We start from the raw sequence: 20,616 nt of genomic DNA on the forward strand, positions 1-20,616 counted from the left end.
TTTCTATCCCATAAATTATATTGGTTGTAGATATTAACAAATGAGTGTATTAAAATATTGGCTTGTATTACTGGTGGTATTAAAATAGGTGCCAAATGAATTATTCAAACAAACATCTCTAATTTAAAGTGAACAACATTTTCTAGAAGATTTTTCTTCGATGGTTTCATTCTCTTCCGCATTGGAGTCCTCCCCCATCCCATCATGCTGTTCGAGATGGATGACGTGTCTGAGGAGTCAGATGCTGCTACGCAGGCAGCAGTTTCGCTAACGCTTGGGCTTAGTTAACACCAATGTCTGGATTTTGACACACATATCTAAATTTTACGCATGTAAATACATCTAACGAATCCTTAACTAGTCGGTCGAGACAAAATGGTCGTGTTCCACCGTGTCCGTGTTGTTTTTTTGTTGCTTTTTGTTTGCGGGTCGCTACGGAACGCGTTGAGTTTCTATCTTCCTGGTTTGGCCCCGGTCAGCTTCTGTGAAAACGAAGCGAGCGAAAAAAACAGCGATGTACCAGACTGCAAGGTAAATACTTACTTTAATAAGCACACTAAATTATTTCGGTAAAATGCATGAAATATGTCGTGTTTATCTCTAACGAGGTCTCTATGCTGCGTGATGCTAGCTCGATATGCTATTGGTGTGTGTCAGTTGTGAAAACATTGCCGTTACGAAGATAAGAGCTAAACTTGCTCGTTTCACTGCTTTTGCCAACTTTTTTACTGCCATAAAACTGACTTTCGTTATCGATGAGTCTGTGAGGCCTGCAAGAGACGAGCTTCCCATCATTCTCATGTGTCTGTCTCTCTCAGTCAGAGCTTTGATTAAGTAATTTCTTTTAAAAAAGAAAACACACACAGTGGCTTTTTTGTTGTTATTTATTCATTTAAATAGAGCACAAAAGGAGACATTTCGAAGAATGTTATCAACTGACAGCCTCAGTCGTAATTCACTTTTAATGTATGCTGATATTGACAGAATTTTCATTTTTGAGTGAACTTATCCGGCTTCGCACCTCAGAATTTTGAAGTATACCAGAATATTTCCGAAGTAGAGCAAAAGTGTGGGTGCACACAACAATTAATAATTAAAAGTATCTGCATTATGCATGATAATGAATAAAAAAGGTCACAAATGAGTTGGATAAATCCCATTCACTAGTTAAAAAATTGTCATGACGTCATATCCATTATATTATTGTTGAATTATGTAATGCAATCGTGTGTTTAATATTGGGTGGGGGAATAGCTGGTCTCATTGGTGACAAATGTCCATTTACAGGTTCAACAGGTGTGACGGAAGTTTTTCACCTTATTTCCATATTATTTTGTGGTTGTTGCTCATGCTCAGTGAACTATTGGATTGTTAAATGCATTTCCTTTGTAATAGTTAACTATGATTATTGTGGTAGCCACTTTCCACCTAAATGCAATAGTTACTACACTAATGTTTTATACTACAATATCATTATATTAATAAGATGGTTGTATCATTATCAAGAAAAACAAAAGAAATCTTCTAAATCCTTTTTACAGTTTCGAGGCGCCCTATATGAATGTAATGTTTTTACGGTAATACTCACTACAGTACTACAGTTGTAACTATGACATTTTGGTGAGGACTATGGTTCACATGGTAATTGCTTTTTCTAAAACCTTAATTCTAATCATTTATAGAGATGTGTTTTTGTACAGATGCCATTACATGACAGGAATACAGTGTATGAATACTTGCATGTCAAAAAATGTAAACGCTATCGATTTCAAAGAGTGACACATTACGTAAAGAAGTAAATACTGTGGACATTACCTTAACCTTTACTGCTTGTCTTTTCAACAGTCATCCATTGAGCTGTTTGTGAACAGGCTGGATTCTGTGGAGTCTGTTTTGCCCTATGAATACACAGCGTGAGTTAACAGAAACATTTGTTATTTTGGTTTTTGATGGATAGTGTTATATATACTGTTAGTATTTATTAATTATCAACTTTTATTTTTAGTCATTTTGTTGTGTGCTTTTGTCATTTTTTTATTAGTTTTTGTTTTTTATTTGTTTAGCTGTATTTTTTGTTTTAATCATTTTAGTACTTTAAACTTGTTATTTGTTGCAGTGTTGCTAATTTTCATTTTCAAGTTTGTTTTTCCATCTAATATTTATATTTTATTTTAGCTTAATTTCAATGAATGAAAACAATTTTAAGAAGTTTTAAGTTTAGTTAATGGACAACACTGAAGAAATCTTGCATGGTTTTGCCCAAGATTTGCATGATTTTTTGCATTGGACTTTACAAAGCTGAGGGAAAACCTGAAAAGGATGAAATGGAGTGAGGGTGTCGGCAAAACTTTAGAGAGAATGCCGCAGAGGGTGGGGAGGAAAGTTTGAATGTAGAGATTTGTGCTCAGACTGTCTGCAGGCTGAGGAGGGAGTGCTATTATGTTAACACAGAGGCCTTTCAGTCAAACCACCGCTGTATAATCGAATGGAGGCAAAAATGTCTTACTTTTCCCTCACAAGACATTCAATATGACATATGCTCTGCATTATTAATCAGGCTTGCACTTACTGTCTGCTCAAACTCCTAGGGTTTTTCTGTCTGAATTAACATGAGTACTCGTGACGGCTTTCTTTTAATAGAATACACTTAAAACAGCAAAAACAAACAAACAAATGTTTTGCTCGAGGAAACACAAACACAAAGGATCTTTTTGTCTGATGAACACAAAGTAAGATATTTTGAAAAATTTAGGGAACCAAACAATTACTTAAAGTTATTGACTTCCATTGAATAGATGGAAAAAAAAAAACACACAAAAAAAAAAAAAACACTTCTCAAAATATCTTCTTTAATGTTCCACAGAAGAAAGAAAGTCATACAGATTTGGAATGACATGGGGACGAGTAAATAACTAAATAATAAAAAAATAAAAATAATTTTTTAAATAATTCTTAAGCTTACTGAATTCCTCCAAGGTAGGGCTGCACAATATTGAAGAAAAATGCGATATGCGATAACTCATTGCATAATTTGATATTCGATATACAATACGATAATACTTATCTTAACTTATTATTACTTTAATTTATTCAAAAACAGAAAATGATATAACCAACATGTTCCAAAATCTTTTTGCGAGAAGAAAGCATCCCTACAGCTACTGAAATTAAACAGCAGTGTTTTACTGTAGCATTACATAAAAAGTATAATTTTAACTTCAGTGTAAACCAGGGGGTTTAGGGTTTCAGGTAGGCCCACATTAGGTTTATTTAACAACGGAAATTGGATAATCAAATGTAAAAATAAAACACTGCTTAGTCTTCTTTGTATGAATGAAATATATAGTTGATTCTCATTACAGCTACAAAAGTTATTCAGTCAAGAGCAGTGAGTGATTTTCTCGTTGTCTTTTGTTGTTTGATTACCATTAAGCACACAGATGGAAACAGGTTTATTAGGTTTCTGTCAATTTAAGCTGCAAGGATCCAACATATGGTTACATGCGTATTCTTTCTCAACTTTTTGTTTCTCCTAAGACATAACAGACTGTGTTTACGTGAATACTCAGTAAGATTGACATTTTGACATAATTTTGTGCGTATTTGACCATATAAGCTGTGGAAGAGAACTAAATTCGGGATCATGCACTGTCTGACAGGCAGCTTTCTGTGTGCGTGAGTACTTCACTTATTGCATTTAATAACATTAAGCATGTCACATGTAACAGTTATGTGTCCAGTCTACTCTTTGCTGTCTACATTGACCTAAAACTTGGACTTTTTATAATCTGTTGGAGTATTAAAATCATGCAGTAGATATCACAGGCCGTTGCGATATGTACATTTGCGATATTTCGATAATTTCGATATATCGTGCAGCCCTACTCCAAGACCTCAAAATCAAGAGTCACAAATAGTATGTAATAATATGCACACAGAGAAGCACTTCAGATGTTACAGAAACATCTTTGTTACAAACTGCACGTATCCTATTTTGTTACTGTGGATCTTATGGTGATAGAAAAAACCTCTGTAGCCCATGAATGTTTGTTAATGTCATTTACATTATTTGGTTGCTGAGCATACATTTTATACCTATACATAGAAAATAAAGTTCACTAAGAATTTGAATCCATTTAAAATGCCCACACCAACCCAGTAGTCAACTGTAAAGAGAATAGGCCAACTTTGCCAGGTGTGATCAAATATTGACAGTTTAACTGTCATATCACCTGATAAATTATTAAACCGGAAATCCAGATTAGAAGAACAGTAAGAAGTGCAGTAAGGAAGCATATCTGAAACCTAACCAGTCATACTTGACAGATTGACAAGTAGTAGATTTTTTTTATTTTTATGACTGATATTTAAAACACATTGTTGTGGATGGTTAATTGTGTCCAGAAAGCTTTATACTTCATTATTTTTAATCTTTCAGGTTTGATTTTTGTGCTGATCAGTCCGAGAAGCGTCCATCTGAGAACTTGGGTCAGGTGCTGTTTGGAGAGAGAATTGAGCCGTCCCCGTATAAGGTATATCACACAGCATTCCTATGCTAGTAACACAAAGATAAATATAACCAAGATAATACCAACATAAAATGTATACCTTAAGTGCAACGTAAATCACTTGGGATAAAAGCATGTGATAAAAGCAAATGCGTAAATGAAAATGCATGTCCACTGAAGCTCTGACTTTGTCCTTACATCAAAATGTACATAAAAATATTCTGTTCTCCTTATCATAGCATTTATTCAGTATCTTTTTTTTCTTCTAGTTTTCCTTCAACAAGAATTTGGAATGCCAGAATGTCTGTGTTAAACCTTACAACACAGAAAAATTGGAGGATAAAGCCAAACTGGACTTCCTCAAGAAGGGAATGCTCCTCAATTACCAACACCACTGGTGAGGCAGCCACTCAGTCTCTCCTCTTCCAGCAGTAACACAGAACTACAATGAGGCGTGGCATCTCATGACTTATTTGTCTCTCTCAGGATTGTTGATAATATGCCGGTGACCTGGTGTTATGATGTGGAGGACAATCAAAAGTTCTGTAATCCTGGTTTCCCCATCGGTTGTTATGTCACGGATACTGGACGTGCCAAAGATGCCTGTGTGGTCAATGTGAGTAACACTTAACCACAGCCTTTACATAGGTCATATGTTGACTGTTCTGTTTAATATAACTTATTCAAGAAATGGTCTTTTTTACTCACAGGCTGACTTCAATGACAAAGACACGTTCTACATCTTCAACCATGTGGACATTACCATCTTCTACCACAAGGTGGAGAATGAGGCTGCTGGTGCCAGACTGGTTGCAGCTAAATTGGAGCCCAAAAGGTATTTAAGGCTCTATAGAAAATTCCAACTAATAATATGGCGGCAGAGAAGAGCGCTGTTTAGCCATTTAAGATTGAACAAAAAACACAACAATATTTTTTAAATATATAATTGTCAAATTGACGATAATGAAAGAATGTTTACGTTAGTATGTACATATTGAGTATGTTTCTCTCTCTTTTTAAAGCTATAAGCAAACCAACACAGAAAAACCAGACTGTACAGGACCTCCCATGAGCCTGAGCAACAAGTTCAAAGGAGAAATCAAGATTCCCTACACCTACTCCATCAAGTTTTTGGTCAGTGATTTAAATACTTCCATATCAGCCTTAAAGGAATAGTTCACCCAAAAATGAAATTCCTGCCTTTGTTTACTTACCCCTATATTGTTCCAAACCGATAAGACATTTTCATCTTTGGAAAACAAATTAAGATATTTTTAATATTCTCTCATCATTTTGTCCATCCAGTAAAAGTTTGGGCAGTCAACATTTTTAAGCTTCAAAAAGTACATAAAGACTAAAAAGACAAAAAAAATTAATTAATCCATATGAATTGACCGGGTTAATCCAAGTCTAGTGAACAGAGACAATCAGTTTATGCGGTAAATAGATTTTATTTTAGGTTTATAAACACACATAAACATTGATTACCACACATACATAGAGCACATTGAATAAGGTAAACAAACTCAACCATGTGTGCTTGACATGCAAGAACCAATGAGGTTTGTGTATCAAGCAAGCACATTTGAGCTTCTGTTTACCATATTTGATGTGCTCTGTATGTTTATATGTAAATAAAAGCCTATGTTAAATCTGTTCATCATATACAGTCATCAGGTCTCTTTGGAAGACTTGGATTAAACCACTCAAATCCTATGGATTATTTTTATGTCTTTATAAACTTTTAAAGCTTGAAAATATTGATTGCCTAAATTTTCAGTGTATAGTCAAAAATGATGAGAGAATATTGAAAAATATTTTGATTTGTGTTGTGTGAAGATGAACGAATGTCAAATGGGTTTGGAATGACATCAGCGTGAGTAAATTACTCATTTGTGTGAACTAAATAAAACTGAATTGTTAAACTGAATCAAAGTGTTTGTTTTTATGCATATCATATACAGTTTCTATTGCTCTTCCTCTTCATTTCAAATTGAGAAGTGTTCTGCTTTTTTCCACAAGGTGGCGTACTGTACCACATTTTCTGTATATCAGGGGTTTACTGCTGGGGGTCTGCTTATTGTTGTCTAATAATTTCAATGAAGTTTTTGTGGAAAAATTAAATAATAATAATAATAATACATAAAAATACAGTATTACATGAACTTCAACCAATACTAAATTTCAGCTAAAAGTTTCATTGTTCATTCCATATTACACATATAAAATTAAAATAATAGCATTTAAATTGATTATTTAAAAGGATTTGCAAACATAAATAAGTATGTAAATCATTTGCAATCTTAACCAATTATGTGCATATGTCAGTTTGGGTTTATTCACTATTAATACAGACCAGGTTTAAAATGCAACAGTCATTTTGATACAGTGTCCCTGCACTGTCTCTCTATCAACCAAGGGGTCCTTTAGCCTGTAAGAAATCGGAGACCCCTGCTGTGTTTTATTATGCCAGTGTTTCTGCAAAACTCTTGTATAACTGCTGGTTTGGTGTTTGCAGGAGGAAAAGCAAATTCGCTGGGCCTCTAGATGGGATTATATTCTTGAGTCTATGCCACACACCAACATTCAGTGGTTCAGGTGAGAGCACATATCACACACTACATACATTATATGGCCCTGTCCTAAATGACACACTCAAAGTGGACTTGAATTATCACAAGCTCCTCCTTTGCAGTTGCAGTGCACTATAGAAGCGTCCTTTACAGTGCCCACACTGATGTGGACTTTACTGCAAAATACATACTCTCCAATGTAGTGGGATTAATGTTATTACCAGGGATGTGATTTTTTTTTTTTTTTTTCCTGCATTAAAGGGTTAGTTCACCCAAAAATGAAAATTCTGTCATTAATTACTCACCCTCATATCATTCCACACCTGTAAGTTCCACACTTTTGTTCATCTTCAGAACACAAATTAAAATATTTTTGATGAAATCCGATGGCTCAGTGAGGCCTCCATTGCCAGCAAGATAATTAACCCTTTCAGATGCCCAGAAAGCTACTAAAGACATATTTAAGTTAATGTGACTACAGTTGTTCAACCTTAATGTCATGAAGCGACTAGAATAATTTTTGTGCACAAAAAACAAAATAATGAATTTATTCAACAATATTTAGTGATGGGAGATTTTAAAACAGTTCTTCATGAAGCTTTATGAATCTTTTGTTTCGAATCAGTGGTTCGGAGCCTGTATCAAACTGCCAAAGTCACACCCCCAGTGGTGAACCATTGAAATTTTGAAACACTTTTGACATAACAAAGCCTCGTTTACAGAAATCACGTGACTGTGGCGGTTTGATACACGCTCTGAACCACTGAATGAATTGCATAAATTACTGCGTTTTCTAATATCTTTATAACACAGATATTCTGCACAGCACTGCACAAGCCATGTAGCATCTTCGTGTGGAATACAGCCAGGCTTTAAAATAAACCCTCGGCAAGCACCAAATGCGAGTAAAATGAAACTGGCGTGTATATGACACTGTGATGGTCATCAGCTGGCCAATAACTGCCCATTGCAATTTTGAGATTAAAGCATAGCACTAGCTATGTTTCCATCCAAAGTTGTGAATTTAACTTGTGCACAAATTTGTAATTTCACATAAAGCATTTGCATTTCCATCCAGTGAGTCGAACAGAATAAAATCGTCACTTACTGATGAACTGGCACTAATTATCACTAAGAAAAATGGAAGTTACTGTAGTACAAGCCACTGTATATAATATTTGTATATAATAAATGACTTGCCCCTCAGAGTACACAGACCAACCGCAATAAACGCTGTCATGTTATCTTGCATTCAGATGCCTGGTGTTTGTGAACACGATCATGTGAGGCGCTTCTGCGAGGGAATTATATCGAACCGCTTTAACGACAGAAGTTGCTCAGGCATTACAGAATGACCAAAACAGAATTTCAGATGCTGTGCAACGAGAACGGATAACTGGTTGGTCCAGTTATGTTGTCCCATCGCAAAGTCACATGTTTTTTGAAGCGCATCAAGGAATTTATTTGGTAAAAGTGTTTCCATCGTAGTTTATGTGCATGTTTTCGCATTGCATAAAAAAGTTATCTGACTGAGTGCTTGAGGTTTTTTTATGCATATTTTTAGAGTCTATGCGCATCTTTTTCTTTTATGCGATATCCCAAAATGCACATTAAAATAGGTGGATGGGAACATAGCTGTTGTTCATTTACACATGAAAAGCTCTTGAGTCTGTGTTTTATTTGGTGTCTTGAAAAATGCGTTTGAAAACGTGGACTCCTTGCATTTTGTCAGAAAAGTTGGATTGCAGGGACTTGAGGATGTCATTTGGCTCAGGGTCCATATCCTAATAAACCCATGATGGAGTTTAGCATATAAAGCACGCATTCTCAGCTGTTCTGTTCTCTGCCACCAGTATCATGAACTCTCTGGTCATTGTGCTCTTCCTTTCGGGGATGGTCGCTATGATCATGCTACGAACACTCCATAAAGACATCGCCCGATACAACCAGATGGACTCTGTGGTGAGTTCTGCTCTACAACTATCATGTCACTGTCTGATATGTGATCAGTCCTCTCAAATAACATTATGTGAGTGTGTTAGCTTGTATGTTTTAGTACAGCTGAGTTTTTGTCTTACACATAATAAAGAAGGGCTATTCAACTGGCTGCAGGAACCACTGTGGCCATGTATTTAACCAAATTTAGCCGCACAGCCAGGAAAAAAGGAGGAGGGAGGTTGAATATGAAGATGATTGGAGGGCCGAATTTGGCCCGAGGGGCCAAATCATCTTCATATTCAACCTCCCTCCTCCTTTTTTCCTGGCTGTGCGGCTAAATTTGGTTAAATACATGGCCACAGTGGCTCCTGCAGCTGTACAGCACGCTCCTCCGACTGACTTGAGAAACGTTTTCCCTGCGAATATTTCAGCAGTTATTACGTACGTGTGTCCCGTATTTCTGTCGACTGAACCAGCGATACCTATCATTCGTGAATTAATCATTCTTTTGGCTCGTTTCTTTCTTTTCTGTGAATTGGCCAAACACTCTTGCATAACGATCTGAAATGATTTGGATTCGTTCAGACTGCTCTGTCACTGAATCATTTTAAGTTGTTTCTCAGTCAGTAACAACAAATACAGAACAAATAGCGCTGTTTTCAGGTGTTTTACTAGTTTACTTTGATCTATGCAGCACGGCCCAGTGGATAACGGAATGAAAGCTTAAAGGATCTGCGTTTATTCCCGTATACCATTATTAAACTGCGACATCCAGTGAGAAGCGTTTCAATTCGATACACACCTCTCGGGTAAAAACCACAAATCAATCGATGATTAAACTAGTTTTAAATTGGATGAAACAGCCTCAACATTCTCAACAAGAGGAAAACGGGAGAAACATTGTGCCATGAATGAAGTTAGAAGAATTTTAAATCCCAAAATTCCAAATCACCACCCTTACAAACATTTACCATGAATGAACTGTAGTAATTTACCATGGTTTGTGGAAATGTGGAATACTATGTTATAGCCATTTATATTGCAATTTATTTATTAGGTGGGTAGGGGAATACATAATTCTTTTCTCTGTGAAGGTGTGTATAGTTTACCTGTGTTTAGGCACTTTTTTATAGGCTTATACAACATATCATAATATAACATCCTTTGACAGTGGTAGTGAGTAGCCATGAATGGTTTTACCTGTGGTTACCAAGTCTCACAGTCAGAATATTTATTTAAGCCTATATTAATTATAAATAAAATAATTCTTACCAATAAGACCCCGGCCCACGTCAACTTTTTGATTTGATAATCCGGCCCTTGACTGAAACTACTTGAATAGCTCTGTAATAGAATGTGTGTAGCACTCAGTGTTTGGTTTGTAAGTTAATGAGCGTAACGTACAGAATGTGTGTTAATGTGTATGTCACTCGTGGTTATATGGTCTGGATCATCTGCTGCCAACAATGAGGGTCACACTGACGAGGAGAGGCAAGGATACACACACATCTGCCTTTGCCAGTGGTAGCTCCAGGATGTTTTTGTTGGGGGTGTAAGGAAGGCTTAACAGTTGAACACCTAATGAAATTAAGATAATGAACACCTAAACTGCAGGTATCTAAACAACATGCAGTTTGTCATCTAGCACTGTTTAGATACAACACAGCTTCTAAAAAGATATGCCCCCCAAACACATTGTTACTGTTTGAGCATGAATAAAGGTCTGCCAAGTTACAAAAAGTTACAAAGGGAGTTATTCTTTATATCAGTAAGCATTAGAGCTGCACGATTAATTGTTAAAAGACCGGAATCTCGAATTTCAGACACCCATCTGATCTTGTAAGCTAGTATGAACAAAGTGAAAAAATGTATATTAAAATCTATATTGTTTGACATTTATATGAATCTTCAAAAAGATTATGGCAAGCCCGGCCCTAGTGCTGCCACTGGCCTTCACCCTTGACATGGGTCACCTTAAATACGCACACTTCGCATTCAGATCTCTTCATATCTTGGTATATTTAGCCCCTCCCATCTGGTGTTCGAGGTCACGCAGGGTCAGGTGTGATACATCTGTTGCTTTTACGTCTTCTCTCTTTCCTGTCTCACCATGGCCCTTCCTCCTTCCACACACATCAGACTCATTAAGGCCAGATCGAGAGTGACACAGTGTATCATTGGTTTGAGCAGCAACCGGCGTCTTTTCTTTGATCTCTGAGAGCCGTAATTGGACTGTAGACCCAAACCCACGCCTGAACTGGGTTCCGTTAGTTCCCTGCTATTGTTAAAGCCTCGCTTTTTCACTTCATCTTTTCCAGGAGGATGCCCAGGAGGAATTTGGCTGGAAGCTTGTTCACGGAGATGTCTTCAGGCCTCCCAGGAAAGGCATGCTGCTGTCTGTGTTTCTGGGCTCTGGGACTCAGATCTTCATCATGACATTTGTTACTCTCTGTAAGTGTATGGAGAGCTGAGTGGTAAATTCAGGCCCATATTGATAGATTACACTTTTTTTCCTTTGTTTATTTTACTTTAGAAATGTGTCTTTAGCATAAAAAGACACAGTCAGATGTCTAAAATAAATATACAAATGTCAAAATAATGTATTGGTTAACATTACTGACAATAAAAACATGTTAGATTTATATTTTTCTAAAATGCAGTGTGACCAGTGTAGTAAGATGTTTGGACAGATCTTTTTCTTTTTTTTTTTATCATTTATTATAAAAGTAATATGTTACCAAAAATACAACAAGGATAAATGTTCGCTTTGTGATGGCTGATACAGTGTATGAACCTGGACTGTCCTCTGATGGAATTTGATAGGTTTTTGATGCGCATTGTCTGAATTGACTTGTTTAAGTGTCAAATTTTATAAATGTATGCAACCCTGAACTTGACAAAGTCCCCCCTCTCTCTCTCTCTCTCTCTCTCTCTCTCTCTCTCTCTCTCTCCTCATCCTTTAGTTTTTGCCTGTTTGGGTTTCCTGTCACCTGCCAATCGTGGAGCTCTGATGACATGTGCAGTGGTGCTGTGGGTGCTGCTGGGTACTCCAGCTGGTTATGTGGCTGCCCGCTACTACAAATGTAAGTACACATCAGAGGCATGACCTTTGACCTCTGATCCTCCCTTCATTAGGGCTGTCTGCAGTTCGTTAGATTTAATTAGTGTCAAAGGAGCCCTCTACCCGAACAGGCAGGCATACACACCCCTGCTGCTTTTTTGCTTTAGCTGTGTTCGACGGCTTGTGCAGATTACAATGAGAGCTTATTCTTCTTTTTCCAGACCTGCCGTGTCCTACTATGATATCAGTTGTAGATCCATCTGCTGAGCTCTGTCTGTTTTAACATCAGTCATACAACAGATGTTTAATTGTCCCCTTTGATCTTCTGTTTTTCATCTGCTTATTTCTTGTCAGAAACTGAATCATAAATGAATATTTATGAATTTACTTCTTTTAATCGGTCCATCAGCCTTTTTTTTTTTTTTTTTTTACCAAAAAATGATGCACAGGATTATGGGAAATAATAGGCTGCACAGAGTTATTAGTTATTATAATTAACTGAAGCTAAAACCATAAAAAAAAATTGTTACTTGAAATAAATGTTAAAATGTTTATATTATTTCAGCTAGCTGCCATTTAGTTTAATTTGATGTAGCTAAAACTGAAATAAAATTAATTAAATTAATAGACATATGTTAAATAAACTATAGCTAATAAAAAAATGATTTAAAAAAATTAAAAAAGGAAACTATAATAGTATCTAAAAGATAATAAAATAACAGAGGCAGCATCCCAATGCTTATTCTTTTGGTTTCTTGGTTTCTCATTGCTTGCCTCACAGACAACTTCTCAGTGTCAGTCAAAACAGCAGACATACAATCCACATGTCCAACCTAAAAAAGATTACAAAGTGTTTTCCAAATATAAATGTGAAATGTAAGGTGTACTGTTTTGGGTGGATTTTTGAAGTATCTGTAAATGCATTTTCATCTAATATTACCCACAACATCTTGTGAAATGGAAGAGGAAGAGTTACTGTTTTCTTTTGACTTTTTAAGAAAAAGTAATGTGACAGTTTTTAAATATTTGAATATAAAAGTGATAAATTATTTCAGTGAATTCTAACATCATTTTAAGATGTCAAATTGACATTCAGTAATGAACTAAAAAACAAAGAAACACTACAAGTAAACTCTTCAGAGCTCAAACTCAAATACACATAGGAGTGTTTGGAAGCAGCCGCCTATCAGCGGGTACTGAATGAAATCGGTTCTATGTACTTCTCCAAAACCGTCACATTTTTACAATTTCAGTATTGACTTGGTGCCAAAGTACCTGTAATTTGGACAGCACTAATTACTGGACGTGGGAGAAAAAAAAATTGTTTCTCCGATGCATTGCAGTTCTCTCTTCAATGATTCTGAGTTTAGTTTTTAACCACCGATGCCGATGACAGCCGTATTCTGCTTGCTTCAAATTCCACACACACACACAAAAACCCTCAAACCTTCCATAAAATAAACATCCATAAAGTTTGAAAAGGATGAAATGAATTACAAACACAGACACAGACTGTGAGAAATGTTATGCTTATGATGCATAGTCTTGCCTGACAATATTTCAGTGTTTTCTCTTACAGATGCTCCAGGAAGGCATCATTTATACAATTTGGAATGCAGTAGGACTATATAGTCAATACACAAAACTCACTCACTGACAGATGGCTGCTTTCAAATGCTCATATTAAATGCACTTGCATCTCAAAGGGATTAGACAGAAAGGACAAAACATCTGACATGTCAAAATAGATCTGTACGTTAGTGTGAATGCAGCCTATTAGATCTCCCACTGTCTATAATCATCGTCATCAGTAATAATCAAACAGCATTAAATCTAAGAGAACAATCACTTGCTGCTTTTGACTGGAAAATGTTCAGATACTTAAAGCACTCACACCAGGAATGATAACTATAAAGATAACTATATTAGCGTCCACACCAGCGGACGATAACGCTCTGTTTGTACCAAGTACGTGCTGCAGTTATTGCGTCTGCCGCTTTGTTTTTTTTATCATTCATCAGATAATCATTCTAAAAGTGATTCCAACTATATTGTTTCTCTGTGCCGTTATTGTTATAGTTGTGGTGTGGACTCTGCTATTCTTTTATATTTAGAACAATTTTTATTGTTGTATTTATAGTCCTTAATGTGACTGAGCCTTTAGATACTTAGTACAAGTTATAAACAGTGTTTTATGTTTCTTTGTTCCTCTTTATTATTTACTATTTGCTTGAATGTTTTGAAGCTATATTTAGTTAGCTAAGATTCTTATCTTAATTTTTTAATTTTTAATTAGTAATTATGGCTGCACTTTATTTTACAGTGTATTTACATGTACTTGCAGTGTACTTACCTACTTAAAATAATGAGTAATATAAGGTAACTACAAGGGTTAAGTTAAGGTTTAGGTGTAGGTTCGGGGTTAGTACCTAGTTATTACCCAGTTATTATCATTTCTGTTGTAAGTACATAGTACATGGGGGAACAGGACTGTAAAATAAAGTGCTACCGTAATTATTTTAAAAAGTACTTATAATTACATAAGTAATTAAATAAAAAAATGTACAAATAAATGTCAGATTTAAATTTGGTAAACTAATTAATAAGACAAAAAAATATAGATCAAGAATCATTTTGGAATCGGATCGTGACTCCCAGAACCAGAATCGGATAGCATATATTTAGAAAGCATAAAATGCACCTATTTAAATGTAAAAGAAATGAAACATGAACTCAGTTCATTGCTAGCAAATTCCTTTATTGAATACAGCACTATAGTATCACATTGACCATATGTTCTCTTTGTGGTTTAATATTTGGTTTGTATCCTTGTTAAAATGTGAGGTCAACTGGTCTCTCTCACTTTTTGCAGCCTTCGGTGGGGAGAAGTGGAAGACCAACGTTCTGTTGACGGCATTTCTCTGTCCAGGGTGGGTAAATGAAAAATCCATCATTCCCTTGAATTTAAATCCATAGATTTCATTTCATTAAGCAGTTATATTGCTAAATTGGTCCATTTAGCTAAATTTTGCAAACTTGCACTTTGAAGTCTTATGCTTTGAAATGTAGCTTGATTTAAATATAGCTTGTTGTTAATAAGAAATTTACATGCTTTTTCAGGGTGGTGTTTGCTGATTTTTTCGTAATGAATCTGATTTTGTGGGGCGAGGGTTCATCAGCTGCCATGCCATTTGGCACTCTGGTGGCCATCCTGGCTCTGTGGTTCTGTATCTCAGTGCCCCTCACATTTATCGGAGCTTACTTTGGTTTCAAGAAAAGTGTAAGCATTCTTTGCTTTCAGATTGTTTCCCAAAACTTAATTTTATTTGTTGTAAAATAATCCAGAACCCCATCCATAATTCTCTCATTTAATTGATGTTATAAATGTGTTATTTTTGTATAAAATCAGGGCATTGAACATCCCGTGAGGACTAATCAGATCCCCAGACAGATTCCAGAGCAGTCTTTCTACACTAAACCTCTTCCTGGCATTGTCATGGGTGGAATCCTGCCATTCGGCTGCATCTTCATCCAGCTGTTCTTCATCCTTAACAGCATCTGGTCAGTGCTGATGTGAAGTTCATGATGCACTTAAGAATCATGATCCTGCTCTGTTAGGCTTTACGAATACCAGAGCATTAAACCAATAGGTTTGGGTTTACAAACTAATGTAAATGATTGATGTTGCAGGTCTCATCAGATGTACTATATGTTTGGATTTCTATTCCTGGTCTTCATTATCCTGGTCATCACCTGCTCTGAGGCCACCATCCTCCTGTGCTACTTCCACCTGTGTGCTGAGGTGAGAGTACATACACGTGGCCATATGCATATTTTGGAGAATTGTTTATTTTATTTTACTAATTTGTTTTGTGAATGTATCATCTCTCAGGACTATCACTGGCAGTGGCGTTCCTTCCTGACCAGCGGATTCACAGCTGTGTATTTCTTGGTCTATGCCATCCATTACTTCTTCTCAAAGCTACAGATCAGTGGACTTGCCAGCACCATACTTTACTTCGGCTACACCATGATCATGGCACTCATCTTCTTCCTCTTTACAGGTCTGTGTGCATGTAGAGCAGGATTGTTCTCTGTTTCTGCCCAGGCCACATCAGGGTTATGTGTGCCCCCAAGGGCCAACTGAATATCTAAGACCAATTTCATAACTCATTATTTCATAAGAATTTCACAAAGCTTTTTTCTTTTCTTTTTTTTTTTTTTTCTTTTTGAAAAAAAAGCACCAAAGCATTAAATTCTAGTTATTTTGAGAGTAGTCTATTCATTTATGCATTTATTTTCTTTAACCATATTATGTAACAAACTACAATTAGATCATGTTGCAGATCATTTAATGTATTGTAATTTACCTTAATATAGGTCCTTCCTTGCTAAAGTGTAAACTTTTTTTAGCTATAAAAACATAGGACAATTACAGTTTGCTTAATGACAATTACAAACTCAATATATTGACACTTTTTTTCATCATGGTAATTATTAAATAGACACTTATTGGTTTTATTTTAGAACTTGCTTCTCTGTAATCAGTAGTATAGATATAATGTACCGCACTGACACTGCACACTGTATCACTGACATAGCGTATGGTTTTATTTCTTTGTTTTTTCAACTGATCTGAAATTTCTGATAATCCATTTCTCAAATACGTGTAAGCAAGCAGTTGATCACATCCTGAATGTTCTAAACACATCGGTGATCGTACAAATCAAAGGGTTAATATTCACAAGGAAAGCACTAACTGATTGATTGTGAAATACTAAAACTGAGAAGTTTCATTGATACGTTTCTGAAATTAACTTTGCAGGCTAAACAAAATTTGGTAAAAATATGACATGATCACGATATAATGAAAGGATCACAATATAATGAAATTATTTTGCGGGCCTCATGAAATGAGGTGGCAGGCTGGTTTTGGCCCACAGGCATTGAATTAGTGTAGTGTATCTTTAGAGAGAGTAGTTTTTTATATCATGATAAATACTTTTAAGTCATCCTGAGGCCCACTTAGAAGTTTGTGGCCCCCTAGTGGCTCCCGACCCCCTGCTTAAGAACCACTGGTCTAAACAAATTGAATGTTAGCTGTGTGACTGAATGAAGAACCTTGAGTTTCGTGAGATTAAACGTGGAATACTCAAGGGTTTACTGACAGGTGTTGTTTTTTGGCAGTCATTTGATAGATTGCAGTTGTAGTCATCAATAACTCTCATATTAGTATATAAATATTTCAAAACAAGGATAGGATATTTCAACCCTTTGAGTTCAGCTATAACCTTTTCTCCTTTTTTTTTTAAACTAATGGCAGGCAAAATTGTGGGATATGTTTTGTTCCAAACATTCAAAGTTTTTATGTGCTGTTTTGAGTGAAGAGAAAAGTAGTGCTTCAGGTAATATTGTGTAGTTTTAGTAATCTCGATCTCTTTTTTTATTTCTTGCTTCCAGGTACAATTGGATTCTTTGCCTGCTTTTGGTTTGTCACCAAGATCTACAGCGTGGTTAAAGTGGATTAAGTGAAAGCAATCTCAGATGAGACTGAACTCTTCTCCGCCCAATGTGAGATCCCAGAGGGAGGGACCTGAGCGCTGTTTAACTTACTCTGTTGCCACGGCGATCCTGCTTTACACCAACAACTCTGAATCAACAAATTCCATTTACTTTGCTGTGTATGTGTGCGTGTGCATTAGTAGTGCATATTCAACCATTTGAAGAAATCGACACATCTGCTTCTTTAGTTGGAACGGAATACAGCAAACATACACATTGGCCATTGCAACTCGCTCAAGTAATTATGATTTTGAGTTGTCCCTTGTAAATATTACTTACTTTTCTCTTTTGCTAACATTCAAATGGAAGGGGTAATGCATAAATCACAGAGAAAACTAGCTCCAGTCACTGAATCTTCAAGGTTTCAGAAGTATGATTTTGTAAATAGCATTTTTTCCTTAAATGCATAAAAAAAAAAGAAACTAGAGGTTAAAAACAGAAGGACTTTATTCTTTAAGTTGGTTTAAGAGTGAGGCTGTGTGAATTTTCTTTCATCATGTTGATACTGTACAATTACTGCTTGCGTATACTCGTGTATAACCAGTGGGGGGAATGTCTATTTAACTTTTTTGTTTGGTCATTTTTTTTTTTTTTTTTTTCTCTTTGTTTCTGTTTATGCCTCAACACATTGTGTGCCTCATTATCACAGAGGAAAATCAAGACATTTTTTTTTTTCCAGATAAGAGCAGGTTTGTGAAAATGTGAAGTGCCCCGTCCATACACAGGGGTGCTGGTGTGAAATGATTTCCTTTGTATATACGCACAGCATTTAAACGTGTGTCCATAAAACTACATTAGCTTGGTTGGTCATTCAGTTTTGGTTTCTGTCTTCTCTGATTTTGAGGTAATGAGATTACAAGAAAAACATTAAAATATTAGAAATAAAACCTCCTTGTCTCCAAAAAATGTTAATTTACGTGTTTGTTTTCATTAATGAAGTTGTTCTCTGTCTTGATAATTTGTCCTTTTTTCTTTCTATTTGTATTTTGCGATTCCATAATGTCAAACACTTTAATGAATAAATGACAGGGAAAACATTCTCTACAAGTATAAACTGGCTTGAGTCCATCAGCGTAACATCTTACCCTATTTCACTAGAATAGGGTCAGCACTTTTTAGGGCCCAAGGTGAAAGCCCTATTGTTAGGATTATCATTTTTATTTATTTATTTATTTTTCTGACCGTTCGGGCACTTTTGGGGCCCTTACCATGCTCGAAAACTCATGAAACTTTGCACATACATCGGAACCTGCAGCCATCAGGGCCGGGCAGAAGCTGGTACCCGTGCGTGGCAGGGGGCTTGACAGTGCCCCCTTGAATGGGCTTCGAAAAACCTTGGTCCATATATCAAACACGCTTGCACGCATAGTATGAAACTCGCTACACATATAGACCTCATCGGGCCGAAGAACTTTAGTGCTCTAAGATGTCATGGACCTCCTCTGATTATCCTCATGTGAGGAACCAACATTCTAAAATTTAAAAGGCAGTTATATACACTGCCCAGCCAAAAACAAATCACTGTTTGGATTTAAATAGGCACATGCTTAAGAGTCTATGATTGGACCATTATTGCAGTGATTATGTTTCTAGCATTTTATATGTTTGGCAACAGTTCTTTTAACCCTAATTGATGAAGTGTGTAGCTTTTCATTTCTTAAACAATGTAGGAAGACGCATCATGGCCATATTCCAGGATGACAATGTCAAGATTCATCAGGCTCAAATTGTGAAAGAATGGTTAGGAAGGAGCGTGAAGAATCATTTTCATACATGAATTGGCACCTCTGAATCCAGACCTTAAATTCATTGAAAGTCTTTGGGATGTGCTGGAGGAGACTTTACAGAGTGCTCACCTCTTAAACTGTCAATACTTAAGTCAAACTTGACCAAAAATTGATGCATACTTAAGTCAAACTTGACCAAAAATTGATGCATTGTCTAATTCCCATTATGATGGTCTTCGCCATTTTCTGTATCTCAGTGTTGAACAAACATTTGAGGAAACATGATTTCAGAATGTTAACCCACTGTGTTTTCTCTCATTCAGTAACACAGAATGATTGGTTCACATCGATCGCTCTGAAAGATGCTTTTTTCCACATAAGCATTTATCCACCACACAGAACGTTCCTTTGTTTTGCCTATCCAGGCTCATGTTACAAATTCACAGTTCTTCCTCTCGGGTTCTCACTCGGCCCTTAGACTTGTTTGTGTGTGGAAGCAGGCTTAGCTTCACTGAGAATGTCAGGTCTGCGGATTTTGACATACATAGACGACTGGCTCATCATAGCCGAGTCGAAAGAGTGCTGCTGTATGCTTTTCCTCCCCTATGTCTGATAATTCCCACACTGGCCAGGGTGAGAGAGAAGGGCCTGTCTCTCATTCTGATAACACCCAGATGGCCCCTCTCCCTCCACACAGGTCTATTATCTCAAGAGAAAGGGAAGATTTATCACCCACACCCGGACAGGGTGGCTCTCTGGGCATGGCCCGTGAGAAGACAAACTTAAACACGTTAGTTAGGGCGTCCCCTGCGTGTGGTTGCTACTATCAGTGGCGGCTGGTGCAAAAATATTTGGGGGGGGGGGGGGCGCAAAAAAACAAAAAACAAAACAATTTAGAAATGCAGGAATGAATAGGCTAATTGTTAAATATCCATTTAACAAGTGATATAATAATCTAAAACATGGAAAATTCCGTATTTAAAGCATGTCATAGGGCTGAAAAAAAAAATCTGTATTTAATTAAAAAAAAAATTATTTAAGATCCTGCCCAATATTGTCCTTGAAACAATGTTCATATTGAAGGCTATAAAACCAAACATGAATATAACTGTGTAGTATATGCTATAAATTATGTGCAAAAAAGGGGTCAAATCACATTAGGCCTAGGCTACATTCTAAAATTGTACCTTTACAATCTAAAAACAAAAATGTTTTTTGAAGCAGAAATTAAATACTAAACTAAAAAT

At 36.2% G+C, this 20,616-nt stretch overlaps 1 protein-coding gene across 1 annotated transcript; it reads left to right on the plus strand.

Annotated features, from left to right (window-relative positions):
- The first annotated feature begins 222 nt into the window (after positions 1-222).
- Positions 223-17,873, plus strand: tm9sf2 (transmembrane 9 superfamily member 2). The gene is made up of 17 exons (XM_067405108.1): positions 223-531; positions 1,846-1,913; positions 4,439-4,532; positions 4,778-4,905; positions 4,995-5,124; positions 5,219-5,343; positions 5,531-5,642; positions 7,027-7,106; positions 8,935-9,043; positions 11,338-11,470; positions 11,983-12,102; positions 14,953-15,010; positions 15,201-15,360; positions 15,490-15,641; positions 15,771-15,882; positions 15,973-16,144; positions 17,541-17,873. The coding sequence occupies exons 1-17, from the start codon at positions 376-378 to the stop codon at positions 17,606-17,608; spliced, it is 1,977 nt and encodes a 658-aa protein (XP_067261209.1). The 5' UTR covers positions 223-375; the 3' UTR covers positions 17,609-17,873.
- Positions 17,874-20,616: the final 2,743 nt, after the last annotated feature.

Source organism: Chanodichthys erythropterus, chromosome 12, assembly GCF_024489055.1.
Source record: "Chanodichthys erythropterus isolate Z2021 chromosome 12, ASM2448905v1, whole genome shotgun sequence".
Taxonomy (NCBI): Eukaryota; Metazoa; Chordata; class Actinopteri; order Cypriniformes; family Xenocyprididae; genus Chanodichthys; species Chanodichthys erythropterus.